The sequence below is a fragment of the Columba livia genome, chromosome 2 (genome assembly GCF_036013475.1).
Source record: "Columba livia isolate bColLiv1 breed racing homer chromosome 2, bColLiv1.pat.W.v2, whole genome shotgun sequence".
Lineage (NCBI taxonomy): Eukaryota > Metazoa > Chordata > Aves > Columbiformes > Columbidae > Columba > Columba livia.
The window spans coordinates 32,834,915-32,851,028 of NC_088603.1; the positions used below are offsets into that span (position 1 = coordinate 32,834,915).

The 16,114-nt window shown below is 38.0% G+C and overlaps 1 protein-coding gene across 24 annotated transcripts in view; it reads left to right on the forward strand.

The window, feature by feature from the left end:
- Window positions 1–16,114, forward strand: part of HDAC9 (histone deacetylase 9) — a 472,156-nt gene that overhangs the window by 318,171 nt on the left and 137,871 nt on the right. For all 24 annotated transcript variants that reach the window (XM_065051253.1, XM_065051249.1, XM_065051254.1 and 21 more), the window contains 2 exons: window positions 2,370–2,547; window positions 8,720–8,853. In XM_065051253.1, coding sequence (XP_064907325.1) covers window positions 2,370–2,547; window positions 8,720–8,853 — 312 coding nt within the window. The remainder of the gene's footprint in view (window positions 1–2,369; window positions 2,548–8,719; window positions 8,854–16,114) is intronic.

Genomic DNA, 16,114 nt, shown 5'->3' on the forward strand with positions numbered 1-16,114 from the left:
AGCTCTAATGGCTTACACCTCAGAGTCTACCAGCACTGAAGAAAGTCCAAACAGAGACATTTGTGCACAGTATGAATCTCCCCTCACTAATAGCTGAATTTCCAAGATTTTCTTAGTAAGTATATTTAAATAACACCGTTTAATGAAGGCTGCCAGAATACACTGATGCACCCTTAGTAACCTGAAAAGCATTCCAACAGGGAACAAACTCTTTTGTCTTTTTACTCTAGTAATTATCAGAAAAGTGAACTTAAGTAATTAATTATCATTAGTTAGTGTGAACACTGAAAGTTAGTATCAAAAAACCCTTTGATCGAAGAACTACACAGATATCAGCTGTTAATTAATGCAATTAATGCAGCCTATGAAGTTGAGGAGAGCAGCAGACATAACCAGTATTCTGCTGATTTCATTTATGGTACTAAAGCTCTGTGGGAAGAAGGGGTCCTGCAGGTAGGAGTTTGCCACCTTCCAAACTCCTCAACTGTGTCTCATGCTTCAGAGATGGTGAATACAGTAGTATCACAGTGCTGCTGTCACTACTTGACCCTAGGATGCAGGGAGTAATCATGCCACGGACAGCAAAATATCTACTGTGCCTCTTTTATTGACCACTAAGCCAGCATTGAGAAAAGTGAATTCTAAATCCTTGCAAATAAATTAATCTATTTATGCTTTCTATATGGCAAATATTCAATACAATAGTGCCCATCCATTCATCACTTCTCTTCTCCAATGATACATGCTCCCACCAAAAGTTACAAGGTATGTATATGCCGAGAAGAACAAAAAATATCCTCTCTGAAAATTTATCACAAATAAAATTATTAGGAATTCCTGATTGTTAAGTTATGATATGCTCATAAGCAAAGGGGATACACAGATCTGTTCAGATACCTCCAGCTATTTCCTGGAATATATAACACCATTCTGTCATCATACATTAAAAAAGCAATAGGAAAAGTTGGAGACGGCATTTAAACAAAGGGAAATGGTTTAACGACCCCAAACCAAGACACTTCTTGTAAGACCTCTTTTTGCTTACTCATATTTTCATTCTTTATTTAGTCACTTATGAGAAGTTCCCAGGTAATTTACCCTTCCCATGACCTTATGTCTTTTCACTGAAGTGGTGACCCTAGATACTAATGTGGGTTTTGAGGCTGCCTTTTAAAGTATTTGTTCTCATTTCAGCTGTTACTGATGCACACTCATTTTTTCATATGCAGAGTAGACATTCTTCCTTCCCATGAGCCGTGGATTCGTTTTGCAGTGCACAAGGGACTGAGGTATTCCTGGGTGCTCCCACTTGCTTTGCCACACAGCCTGAACTGAGCTTCAGCTCTCCAAGCACCCAGCAAACCCTCCTTGGCCAGGCCAGGCCTCTTAGCTGCTGTCCCAAACAACAGCATTCAGCACCGCTATTTGTTAGTGGATTAAAAAAAAAGAGGTAACTAAAAAAAAGAAGATATAAATATAGCATCTCTGTATCTGCCTGTACCAAGCCCAGGTGAAGATAAACAGGGTTTGCAGTTTGAAGGCAGGAGTGTGAATTTCAACTGAATTTATATTCCAAAGTGCTTTGGAAATGTCTCTCTTGCAGTCCCTTTCTGTGGAGGTTCTAGGGCTATATGCACAAAAACAAACAAAAAAACAAAACCAAAAACAAAAACAGAAATAAGAAGTCTTGGGAAGCAATCCTACTCCATGGAGTGAATGCCAAGGTTTCTACTGACTTCAGCATGATTTCAGCCTTTGTCATCTCAGCAAAAGTCACCAAACAAAGCATAGAAGGAAATCTTCCTTTCTGCTCTGTTTCAGTCTTTTCACACCTGCCTACCTTTCCTGAAGTACCTACTGCCAGCAGCAGTTATGACAAAAAAAGATAGTCCCTAAGTGGGATCTCGTGTAACAATTCCTGAATTTCTAAACAATTTGTAAAAACCTATGTGAAAATCGTTCCTGTTTCCCAGGCAGTTCTGAGAACTAAATCTACTGTAGAAACTTGCCTTCCAGTTGCTCAAGTGCATATTCTATCATCATATTATTTATTCAATATATTAGAAAAGCCTTCTTCTTCTATAAGCCCCTGCATGTGAAGCCATCTTTTCCTCTGTCAGGGAGAACTGACAGGTTGCCTGCCATCACCTACTCTCCAGCAAAGCCAGCAGCCCACACTGTCAGTGTGAAAACATCTGTTGAATGGATTTATTGACTAGGTCTTAGGTGTGAGTTGTGGGGTTGTTTTTTTTCCACACTGTTTATTACAGCTCTGACCTAATGAACTTAATTTGTTGACATGTTTCCCTCAGTGTCTTACTTGATCCTATCTCACGTTTCTTTCTACTGTGCTGTTTTCTTGGAAACAGGAGTTCCTGGCGCATCGACGTGTCCACCAATTGCAAATCTACCAGGCTCACATGGCTACAGTTGGCATGGCAGGATTAGATAAACATCGGCCAGTGTCCAGGATCCCGTCTTCCCCCACTGACTCCACATTACCTCACCCAGCCATGGACCAGCCCAGCCAGCATGTCTACACGACTGGTAGGATTCCCTAAAGAACGCTTTTAATAGGCAAAACAAATGCGTTTGTTCATGTAGGATCAACAGATTTAAATGCCTTGAATACCTCCTGCAGCAATGCATTCAGTTTTAGCCTTACTGTTCCCTGGTTTTATGATGCTCTACTGGCATCAAGTCAACCAGTGCAGCTGATAAATCACAGGATTAATATTCACACAGTCATAAATTATTATCATTGACTGGCTCTGGCAATATAGCAACAGGTGCATTTTTGGTGCCTTTAAGTCAATGATAGCCTTTTCTTTCATTTCTCTATCTTCTCATTCTTTTCTCCTCGTTTTTGTTGCCTGTTTTGTGAAGAGACCACCAATAAGTTGAAGGAAGACCACCAATAAGTAGGAAAGCTGCAATATAATTCTCAAAGTCTTCGTATGACAAGTCAGTCTATGTTACAAGGTTGCTTTCCCTACAGAAAGAGCAAAGCTGTAGCCATGACCAGAAAGTGATGTTGGCTCCAGCTTTGTTATCTTTTCAGCAGCTGTGTGGAGTCTCTACAGAGGAAGATTTTATGGTCAGGCCTAGGACAGTCCAGTCACTTAGGGAGCATCTCCTGTTGGTGTGGTCTGGGGTCTCCAAAGCAAAGTGAATTAGAACCCCCAAAAACTTCAGTTGAAGGAAGAAAAATAGTCACAGAAAACCTATTTCTTATTATGGGCAATGTAATCTTGCAAGAGGGCCCAACTGTTTAAGAACCTGAGTCTCACTATAGCATTACAGCATGGTTAGGAGTAAAGATTCACTTTGTGCACAGGAAAGGGGAAATGAATACTTGAATGTACTGTTTATTCAGGTTTCTACCAGAAGTATTAATTTCTTCACATTGGTTGGCAGAACTTGCCATGCCTTAGAAGCTTACAGCTCTTCAGCTCATGACCATGGATTTGATATAAGATGGAGTCCCTAACAGGCACTGTATGTGACTGTGCGAGACAGCATGCTCTCCCATCTTTCCCATTAGAATGTGAACTTGGAAAGCAAAAATGTATTGTTTTAAAGAAAAAAACTGCAAAAGAGATGCCCCTAAAGCACTGCAAGTAAGTGGGTAAGTGGATGCAAGATGATATTCAAAGATGAAAGACATAATTTCTTCTTCTGTAAATACACTATCAATTTAGAAATTCCACTTGTTGGGTAACAAACATTTGGATTGTACAGAAAAGAAACATGCTAATTCACTTACCATGAGTTTCTGCAAAAAGACCAGCTGCGTATAGACAGGATTATTAAGCCAGGCCACTGTTTTTCTAGTTGTGGTTCACAGAGTCCCCAAAACATTGTAAACTAATTCTAAACGATTCACAGAGCACACCGAAAGCAAGCTCACTGTGTGTAGGCTAAAATGTCCTGTTCAAAAGCCTGCAGTTCCATTGGAAAAGTTGAATGGAGTTGCAAACATAAAAGCTGCTGATTCGTAAGGTTCACTGACACCTCCCTTTGTAAGTTCCCATAAAGGGGACTAAGGCCAGGGAGGTTACATATATCTGGGGAACTTGTGGCATCTGTGGAACTGATTGAGAAATAAAATGTGAAGTTGAGATGGAAGAATAGGAGATGGAGTAAAATGATGTAGTGCAAACATTGAATGGAGATGGTGGGAACTGGGACATACCAGGCATAAAAGTATCAAGATCTGACACAAGGAAGCCTGACAGGTTCTGCAATGGAGATGCAGACTGTCCATATGCAGCATCATGGTGTATTAAGATCAGGCAGACAGTTTAACCTTACACCTTTAGTAAAGCACTACTACATGAACAAAAGCAGTGAAAAGAGAGAAAAAAAAGACAAGAAAAGAGAGAAAAAATGCCTCTTATTCCAACTGATATTCTCAGTCCTTCACTGAACTCCTTTATCTAAATCCAGAACATCTTTTCCTCAAATCCTTGATTCTTCTTTTGCTGAATCAGATCCCACACCTCTGCAGTCACAATGAAGCCTTTCTTTTCGGCTTGAAGAAATCCCTTTCCCTGACATGTCTCTGGGCTTACAGACTTACACATATAGCCTTTATCACTGCATATTGAAAATAGAGCTATTTTTTCCATTATAAGATTAACACCTTTGGAGTGACAATGAACAGAGACTTTGCAACATCAAGCATTCTAATACAGTTTCTGTGAATAATTAGATATGTGTATTATTAACATATGGTATGTTACAGCATGGTATAGTATAGAATGACTTCATTGGTGCATAGTATTTCCTGGGTCTGGTAGGCGCCCTAGTATTTATTCATTTGTCAATGAAAGAAAGAAAGGCAGGCCAAATTTTCATCTGTTCTTACACAGCCTTTCCAAAATCCTTTGGTATGAAAACCCTGAGCAACCTGGTCTTATCATAGTGCTGACCTGCTCTGAGCAGTAGGTTGGACTAGAGACCTCTGAAGGTCCCTGCTGGCCTGAGCTATCCTGTGGTTCTATGATTTGCTCCCTTAAGAGAGCACCGGATGCAGCAGCCGTTGCCTGCAGCAACATGACCATTTTTAAAAGCATGGAAGGAAGGAATGAGTGAGCGGGGAGGGAGGAGATTCTTGTACAGTATGAAGTGAGGTCAAATTCAGGCCTTAGAAATTAATGTAAAAACACCTCCCTGCGTCGAATTTTTGTTTGTTTGTTTTTGTTTTGCTTTGTTTTGTGGTTTTTTTTTTGTATTTAAAGGCAACATATTCTTGGAAAAGAAGAAAGTAGAAGGAAAACCGTTGTGGCAGAATGTTACATGAGAATCAAAATGGGCCTGTAGTTAGAGTAATGACAGAAATTGCTCTTAGCTGAAAGGAATCAGAGTGGTGATGGTTGTGAGAGAACTATGCAAGATATATGCAATTTATGTGCAAGATAACGAGTTAAAGATGGAAAAAATATAAAATCTACCTGATGTTCATTTAGATGGTTTACAGAATATTTTAGATTATTTAGTTCAGATTTTTCTTCTGAATAATTTATTAGATCTGCTTTCTTCAGATCCTCTTATTGGTACTGTAGTTCTCTGGGGCATTTCGCCTTCTTCAAAGCATGCAGTTAGCCAACAGTTTTTAGGTCTCTTGCTCTCCCTTCTATTTAAAATGTTATTAAAAGAAGCTGACCCAAATAAAGTATTTTGGAAAAGAATGAGTGTTAGGGAGTCCCCAAAAGGAAAACCTTGTTTTTTCTGACTTATTAAGTTTATTTTGTCCTGTGTCATCTATCATTATATGGTTCAGTGGTCCCACCATTCCAGTCTGTCATCGGGGCCACATTCTGACCTCAGTAATATTGGTGTAAATCCAGAATAATTCTACCAGTCTCAGTGGAACTGCTCAGATTTACACAAGGAATCTGAGAGCAGAATCCTGCTGTAGGCATTTGTTCTGGAGAGACAGAATAACCATCTTTTATTAATATTTCACAGCAGTCTGCAATTGAAAACAGTTGTCTCCCTCTCTTTTTTTTTTGTGGGGGTGGGGGGGATTATTGACTGAATCCTGTTAGGGAAATCCTACAGGCTATTTTTAGCAGTAAGCTCTACTGCTGCATTGTGGTATTGTATCAAGCACATGTGCTGTACGACCACCAGCCATACATCTGAAATACTTGCACATCCTAAATCAATTTAGATGCTTGCAATAAATGAAAACACATATTTCAGTCTTAAGTCAATTAATCCTGCTAGAAATAAATTTTACACTCAGTGCTGTGAATATCTTAGTATTTAAAAGTTTGGAGCAGATGTTTCCGCCATGCAATACTGGCCTGACCTGATTAAATGGATTTTTTATTAGGACAAGATAATTCACATACAATAAAATTACATTTTTAGTTATATTTTATTTTGGGAAAAATACTAATGCACTAAGAAAAGGATGTTTGTATCAACCAGAAGAGACATCCTGAATACAGGATTTCAGCATTTTACTTCAAAACCACTGTTTAATTGCAATCCTGATATAGGTCATCAAGAAGTGTCTTTATTACATAACACTTTGATTCTATATGATAATAACATAGTAAAGTATATATATATATTTTTTATTTCTATTAACTGCAGTTTCTACTATGCAAACCTAAGCCTGCAGGGAGCATTGACAACTAGAATAAAACATTCGTTGAAAGAGTGGCAGACAGATACATTCAGCTAATTTTATTAACATTTAATAAGTGTTTCCATTCAAATGTATTGGATATAACCGCCTAGTCTGCCTAAGAGCTTCTGGACATCCTGATACCGGTACTTCTAGCATCTAAACACTTTCTCCATCGGGCAGGGGGATGGGAGAAAAAAGTTTTCTTATGTAATAGCATAATGAACACTGGCAAACTGTACGGTGCGGGTATGTGGGTTTTAACCGCAGAAGTTAAAACTTTGGATGCCAAGAAAGCCAGGTATGTGAGCACGCACTTATTTCTGTGCACACTTGCTACTTCAAATAACTTAGTTATTTGCACGAGAGAAAATGCTCTTAGACAAATATCTGAAGGGTACCGGAATGGTGATGGTTGTGAGAGAGCTCTGCAGGATATTTGTAGTATATGCACAAGACCTATAGAGCAGTAAAGCTTATAAACAGTGCAGTGCAAATAACTGCAGAGAAAGGAAATTGTTAACTGCTTTGACAATGCCAGCAGAGATTTTAAGATGCATTAGCTTATTAGCTCCAGATTTTTCACTTTTTTTTTTTTTTTAAGGAAACAAGCCCAGAAAGTAAATACAATAATTTATTGATCATGAACTGTTTTGTTTGCTAGCTAATCATTTAGCATAAGCTTAGTCATGATGCACATAGGTATTATTTTTGCATTCCCCTTATGATAAACATAGTTGTTGTATTATCATTTTGGCTTAAATAGCAAGATCCCAAAGGATCAGTTCTAAAGTTCATGAGCTAAGAAATATGGCAGCATACATATTTCTAAAGCAGCATAATTTCTGGCTGGCTTCTAACTGAATTATCTCAGAACCTTAACTTTGCGTTGCCCACAATGTATACAGACAATTATTCAGTAGAGTTTTTAAACACTTTATTAAAGTTCAACATCCATTCAAGAACTTTGCTGAATAAGGGCTGTATTGAGCATGTTGTTGAATTTGGACTTAAATTTTGTATTTTCTTCACTGGCTGACTTTTCAGTAGCAGGCTAACACAATTTTCCCAGAACTGTGTTGGCATCCCCAGTAGTGGTGGCACATAAGAAAAAGGTTTTGAATGCCAAGTTTTACAGCTTGAAGAAATTGCTAATTTGAGTCCTTTTCAACTGTAAGGGGAAGAAAAATCCAAATGTTTCCCAAAAGAAAATGGTTCATGGGGGTAAGGAAAATATTTTTTTGTTCCAGACATTTCTGAGGGAAATGCAAACAACAATAAGTGAAATAATTTTTCTGTGTTTCAGACTTGGTTTGAAAGCCTTGAGTTTAACTTGAGACTACTCACTATAATTTCTCTTTTGCTCCCAATAAACAGCAATAGTGTTGTGATGTTGATAGCTGTTCCATAGAAAGATGTTCTGTCCTGGAATAAATGAGCACAGAAAATTCAAAAGGAACCTTGCACTGCCGTCTAACAACAGGATTTGGTCCTGAGTAGTAGGTGGAACTTTTTAAAGAAAAAGGATTCTATCACTGTTGCAACTCTGAAACTTTCATCTCATATACTTTGAGATTTGGAGTTAATATAGTATTAGTCAAGCAGTGCAAATACAGAGTGGCATTATGATTTCAAAAATTATTTTAACATTATTTCTGAATTATTTTCCTTACACTTCTATAAATACATAACCTTTTCTAGTTATATATAGGTTAACAGCCTTAACTGACCTTAACCAATAGAGAAAGAGAAAACAAGTGATTCAGTCGTAGGACTGAATTTTTGTAGCCATAAAAGCTTTAACAAGACACCATCACATTTCCTTTCTTTTTTACCATTGATTGTATTTAATAGTATAATTTCTTGAGAATTCATTTTTGCTTTATCAATATCACAAGGTGCACCTTGTAATTCAAAACTCAGTTTCCCAGAGGAAAGGTAAATTAAGATCCAGAATTTCAGCTTGCTCTAACTGTAAAGTAGAATCCAGTTGTGTTAAAGGATGCATGGAATGGAACAGTGTAACTTGCATTTGTCTTACTTACTGTTTTTTATTGTGTTGTCTTTGTACTGAAGGAGTTGTGTATGACAATCTGATGCTGAAGCACCAGTGCATGTGTGGCAACTATGCTAATCACCCTGAACATGCTGGAAGGATCCAAAGCATCTGGTCAAGGCTGCAAGAAACTGGGTTGCTAAACAAGTGTGAGGTAAAAAAGAATATGAAGACCAGATATTTGACTCGTTAAAGTAAATGGTAAATTTATTAAATCCTAAATCTGTCTTACTTCTGTAATAAGAAAGTAATTTGTCTTAGAAATTATTTGGACTTTACTGACAATATTTAAATAATGTGTTTTAGGAAAATACACTTCCCAATCAGAAAACAAAGAATTTGAACAATGACAGTCATTAACCTCATCCTTTAGAATATAAAATCAAGACATGACCATGTTCCTCGACTTAATTTAGGAAGGTCGACAAACAGTAGTCAAACAGCAAGTGCAGTCCTTTCAATAGCACAGTTCTTAACTTTTTCAGGCAGCTAAGTATTTTACTTCTGTAGTAGCACAGAACACTTTTTTTTTTTTAGTGTAGTTTATATCACTCCATAAGCACATTGCATATTGTCTTATTTTAGGCTATAAAGTCTGTTTTCATAAGCATTTTCATTTGCCTGGTGTACGATGGGTAGCACACCAAAACCTGAGACATTAAAGCGCAATCTTGTAGGCAATATCAGAGCAAATGTGGAACTTTCTTCTACTTTGATTTCCCTTACAAAATTGCATATTAAAACATCATGCTTAAATCAAATATGGGATCTGGGGTTCATATATGACTTGGGTTGCTGAAAAACAGCCTTTTCCTACCTTTCCCTGCTTCCTGTGAGTCATACAGCACTGTCAACTTCTGCAGAAGCCCATGGCAACTGAGGGTTCTTATTGCATTGCAGCGTGAGTTGACAAAGTCCAACACAAGTTTGCTTAGGTTTTGCAGGATCCCAAAATTGCCAGGACTCTTATGCTCTGTTTTCTGTAACTACTTTTCTTTACATAGTTAGGTTTTTAGAAACCCAAAGGAACTGATGCAATAGGTCCCTTTGATTAGCTATTAGTGGCTGCTTGTGAAGATTTTCTGCAGGTAGTCAAGCGTACTGGTCTGTGGTATATTGTAAGCCCTGTAAATGGATTTGTTGTACACACTCATCTAACTAGATGGCAGCACTCTAACAGGATAATTCTTTTTTTTTAACTTGCATAGTTTTTTCAGTCTTCCAGGAGACTTTCTTTCCGGAAGGCCCTTAAGGCCACATATGGCGTAAGTGGTTTCACTGGTGGAATCACATACTAAAGGAATATGTTATACATATACAGCTGAGTGCTTTACTAAAATAAAGCCTTGTTACCTTCTTGACTCAGGACCCATATTAAAAAGTAAAGATAAAAAAGAGAAAGAATAACTAAAACACAGTGTGCATTGCATTCTTCAGTAATAAACATATATTACTGAACAATAAATTGTGTCAATCTGCAAAAGGTGTAAATAGGAGAAGTGGTGGAGGTTAGTCTGAGGTGCATGTAGTCCAATAGTTTCCTGGAACATTTAAAGTTTCTTCTTATAATTCTACGATTTCAAAAACTGAAATATAGCCTATTAGGTCTTGCAAAATCCAGTGAGTGGGTGGAAAGGGAAGTAAGTCACTTCATGTCAAATGATATTCAGTTAATTTTGAATCCCATTGTGTGCTTTGAAATGAGGATGGAATGGGAAACGAGCTGTCAAAATGATGATAAAACTTTGAGGAATCCCAGTGTGAAGCTGGTGCATAGATCTGGTGTTTATCCTGATCTTCTTGTGTAGCTAAAGACAGGATTGTACTTGATGATGCAACCTGTCCTTTGCTTCACTGAGTTCTCTAGCACTTACTTGACCTCAAACATATCCTTAAACCTGCCCCCTTTTCAAATTAAGGAAGGTGGTTGCAGTGATTCACTTAATTGGTGCTCTGATTCTTTTGCAGTTATTCAACTGAATATATGACTCATGTCACTAAAGGAGCGGTCGTTGCATTGTTCAAGAAATAATAGGCCACCATTAACTTGCATTCTGGAATATACCACACTGAGGATGTGGAGTCAAAGCATCACAGACAACTCCACTGTCTTTTTTACTGATTTCTTAATGCTCTCTCACGGACATCAGTTTTTCTTAATATAATTTCTCAATATAATTTCCCATGGTTTCTGTCAGAAGGAGCAGAGAGATCACTGGTCAGGTTTTGCCACGTTAGCTGCCTCATGCACCAGGTCTGAAGGAAAGTTTAGGAACAGGAACCGGCAACAACCACTTAGGAAAACCTCTGTAGTAACTGTGAACCTTCTTTTTTTTTTCTCTTTTACTGAAAAAATAGTCCCACAAGAGGTCTGCGGTCCCACTGTTTGCCTGATTAGGAGTTTCAGGATCAAAGCTAGTTCAGTCAAAGGTAGCTCAGATCTTATTACCTTGCAATGTGTGTATCTTTAGCCACAGGCTTGTGCCAGGGGGCCCTCCCTCTGGTCTTAATCTAACAAAAATCCCTGTGAAAATGAACAATCTGTCTCTATATGATCTTTGTTATCTACAGCAGGGAGCAAAATGTGTTCTTTAAATCATGTGATGTGGGTTAGCCCCTCTCATGCACCTCAGGTCTATGGCCACGGAGACGTGACTGGTGAAGTGCACAGGGAACCATAATCTCTAAATGGTCTTGGGATGATGGAAGTCATATGTATTGGGCTGACACCATCCTTGCTGCAGTTAATAGATTAATCTAGAATTAATCTATTACTTATATATATTGCTCTAATTGTTCCTATATATAACAATTAAAAAATATAACTTGGTAAAATTACAACAAGGTTTGTCTGGGGTACTCAAAGCTGTGTCTTCATTACAAAATAACATGTGCCTGGGACTGTTCTCCACCACTGAAGCCAACTGGCGTGGAAAGGCCCATGTTCCTACTACCAGGAATGCTCCCTGGCCCATGCCAGTGACCGAACCATGTCTGGGAGCTGTTTGGGAGTGCTAGTTGCTGCTCAGCCAAAATGATGTGAAGGACCACTTTAGCAATTTAATAATACAGATGACTGTGTTCCTCTGCCTGGGAATGTTTCCTGGCACTGCTTAATTTACTTCTGCAGACACAGCCAAGAGGACTTGCTTGTCCAGACTGTATTTTGTCTTTCTAGCCATAGATATTTGAGGTCTAGAGCTATTCAAACAGTGTAGAGGATTTTTGCTACATGGAGAAACTAGTTCTAGCTTTTGAATTTTTTTTTAAATTCACTTTACTCTTCCAAATACATAGATTACTTCCTCCATCTGCTTCCCCAAGACAAAAGAGAAACACATTCCGATCATGGCTAGCCCTGAAGAGTGAGATTTGAGAGATCAGTCCCTGACTGAGTCCATGGCAAGAGAATGGAGTAATTTCCCACCACAGTGGGCTTTTTTATAGTCCTGGTATATACATATTGGGAAAATAAAATACAGCTTCAATATTTTTGCATTCTTGATGAAGAGCAATGCATAGTTGCCCTACCTTTGGGACAAAAAAGACCGAATTATGTTTTGGTAGTTGTGTCTGCTTTCTACTTGTTCTAGGGAGAGGAAGTATTTACATAACTCCTTTGGGGTCATAATTTATGCACACATGACTGACATTAGGCTGCACTGATCAGCACAGTTTTAGAAAAATAAAGAAGAATGTAGTCATGGGCCCACTTTGTGCCCCCCCCTCTACTTCCTGTAGGGACTGTGGCCCAGGAACGTTTTTCTCTTCAGCCTGGAATTTGATCTGAATTCTGGTAGTTTTCTGGATTAGAGTGACATCTTACACCTCCTACTGTCCACTTCTCATGCTCCAAAGGGGAGAGAAGGAAAGAATTTAAAGATTTAAAAACCTTTGAGTCTGCCAGATCACATAGACTGAAATATATGAAAATAATCCCTAATACATGAAAATTACTCCATGAAGACACGTTAAGAACAAAATTTGGACACGTTCAGTTTAAGCACTTGAAGACCAAAACACCTGAAGAGAATAAATGTCTCTTTATGTAGGTGCATTCATGTCAGAGATCTGTTTGCAATTCCCACATAATGGAAAGAGAGCAAGTGATGTGGGTGTACTGACAGGCAAAAGATCCATATTATCTATGTATATTTTTAAAAACAAGAGAGAATTTCACAACTATGAGAAATCCCAGAAAAGCAGGGAAAACTCTGAAGACCTTTTTTACAAATTAGGTAGCCTAAGGGAATTTCAGAGACATTAGCTCCACACAAATAGCTGCAGTGAGGGCAATGGACACCTTACACTGAGAGACTCAAGTGAGAAATATTGCTTAAGCTATGTCAACATTTCCTGTTAGTTTAGCAGAGAGAAACAGGCAGTGTCACCTTTGTCTTTTTGAATCTTTGGCTCTGCAAGAGTTTAGTCTGCTGAAAGTCTAACCAAAATCTTCAGGTCAATAGAGGTTATCTGTGTGAAACTTTAATGGTCTATTTTAAACAGAAGACCAGACTAGACAGTCCTCTTTGACCTTAAATACTTGAAAAGTGAAAGCATTTTCCCATTGTGGGGAGAATAACTTTGTAGTTGCAGTCTTTGACTACGACTTGCCTTCTACTAAGGATGTAGAAGATGGATAGATGTAGTATTCAAATCCCCCTGAATGAAACAAATACTGTTTGTAAGTTCTCCTATGCTATTTCTCCTTTTTCATTGGCTTTATGCCAATTTTCTGGTTTCTACTAAATTTTTTTTGGGGTTTTGATGCTACTATGAAAAATGAAAATTAAGAAAGACACTTTAAAATAAGAAAGATGTGGATAAAAGTGTATGCATAAAGTTATACAAATCTGTATGTTATGTTGTCTGGTAACTCATGCCAGTGAGACCCAGAAACTATGGCTTTATGTAACTGAAGTTACATGATTCCCAATTCTGGTAACAGACTCGTGACGTGCTTTTGTAGATCTAACTAAATCCTGACATCATCGTGTAAGAACTGTTCTAAGCAATTATTACATGTAATTTTTAGTATCGACTATTTTTTCTTCAGTGTAAAGCCTTAGATAGTTGGAATTTCAATGTTGCTGCAAATGGCTTGAGGAGACACACTGCAATGGCAGGATGAAAGGAACAGTAAATGAGGAGGTAGGAATGCAGAAACAGCACAGATGCGTGCACTGCTTACCCATTTCCTCCTGCCATTTACTGTGCAAATGCGCTTGCTGATGCTCATGGTTAGAGCTGGAGAAGCTGTGGAGAAAGAACAGCTTTGGGTTGTGCCTGCCCTGGCAGCTCAGCTGCTGGCTGTGTCCCAAGGACCTTACTGCCCAGAGCAGCCTGTTTGGTGGGGTTCCAGTTCTGCACCAAACCTGTTTCTGCACAACCTTTTTCTGCCCCAAACAATCTTACTGGCAATATTGGGTAGTAAATAGCTCCTTCACAAAATGTTTTGGGGAGGCCACTTGCAGAGCCTACTCTGTTAGTGCAAATCACTATATTCCGTATGATATCACAGAGCTCCCTGTTGTAGGAATAACAGCCTGCTGTGGGTCTTTTTATAGCTAAAGGGATATGGCATTTAACAGAACTTTTAAAAAAGCCAGACAATTAACTCTCTTAAACATCTATTAAAGAGGTTTTATATAATTTGTAGAAAATATGTGACTAGAGAGTATTTTATTCAAGGTCCTTTGATGTGACCTTCATAAAATACTTCTTTACATTTAGTGTACATTTGTTTTTGCTGTCCTAAAGCCAGCCCCCCTTCCCAGTTTTGCTGTGGAGAATTGGGTATATATTTTAAAGCAGCTCATTAGAAACATAGACCTTAATGAGAATAGATGAACAAATAAATGAAACCAGTCACCTCACTTGTGAAGAAAAACATTTTATCTGACCCAGAAGAACCATTACAGGGTTTACTGATTCCGTGAAGTAACATAATGTGCTGATTTTGATTGTGCAACTGTGTGTGCTACAAATTCTCATGTGAGCCTGGGAGAGGCTTGGAGAAATTAGAGATGAAAAAGGGTTTATTAAGTCATTTAGTTCTTGGATCATTCCCTAAAATATTTTTTCCACTGCTGTATCCAGTCAGGTTTTAAAGACTGCAAGAAATAGGGCTTCCACCATTTCCCTGAGGGGGAGCTTGTTCCACAGTCATCTAGATCTAACTCTTAGGACATTTTTCCTAATCAGTTAGAAAAAAGTTGTCAGTGCTTAGCTAAATATATATATTTTGCATGGTTCTTCTGACCTCTCCTAGGCAGTTCCTTTCTTCTGCAGTGCACATTCTCTTTAATATTTAAAATATTACTTCCTAGTGAAGACGTTGCTGCCTTCTGATGTGCATGGCTAGGTGATGGATATAAGAACTATAACTTAGTGTCTAAGAAGACTAGAATTGAGTGGTATTTCTGTAACAGGTTAATCAGTCTGTTAAAAATAGGGTGATCTATTTAGACAACCTCTGTACCTGTTTACATATAGACCCAGACAACTGGACTGATCCACAGCCTAAGTTGTGAGAGGTTTTGCCTCAGGTATTCATAAGGACCAACTCCGCAAATAGAGTTCAAGACCTTAAAAATAGACTGTTTTCTCTTTACAACAACCAATATCAAGAGGAAAGATGATCTTGGGACCAGAACCTTGTTGACAGTGCTGTTTATTTGGCCCAAACCTGAAAAAAAAAATACTTCATGTTGCTGTGTCTGTAAAGGCTGTGCAGCACAAGCAGAGAAGATTTTTATGACAAACTGTAACCAAATACATGCAAGGAACAGATCTGCTGAATAAGAAAGTGTTAGTTTCAATCTTTTATTCCTCCTTTCCTATCTTCTTTACTTTCTAAACTGATTAAATTGCAATGAATTTCTAGAAAGACATCCCATATTTTTAAGCACTGATTTAAGTGGGGAGAGTACAAGCTGAAGAGTTAAAGAGACAGTTAAAGAGACAAACTCCACTTACAAAAATGTGAGGAAGTGAGTCAGCATGTGTAACAGCAAAAATGATCCTGGGATATTGAACATACAATATTAAAAAAAAATAATTATATATATATATATATAAATATTTCATTAGAGAATTTAAACTTTAGTTTTCTTCTTCTCCCTGGCTCTCCTCACTGATCATGTTCTTCCTAGCAGCATAAATCACAAGTACTAGTAGTAATGCAAAAAACATTAGTCCTCATTCAGAACACTTCTGCAGCTTACAGGTGTGAATAAGTTTTTACTCTTTAAACCAGAACTTTTCTAGCCAGCTTTCTTATGTAAGTAATATTTCACCTTTTCATTTGTATCTCTTAATATAATGTAGAAAAGAGGCGGAATATTTTCTTTTTCTTGTATGTGGGACCTCGTATTAACTCTGCTAAGACTTAAGCAAAGCATTTGTGATAAACC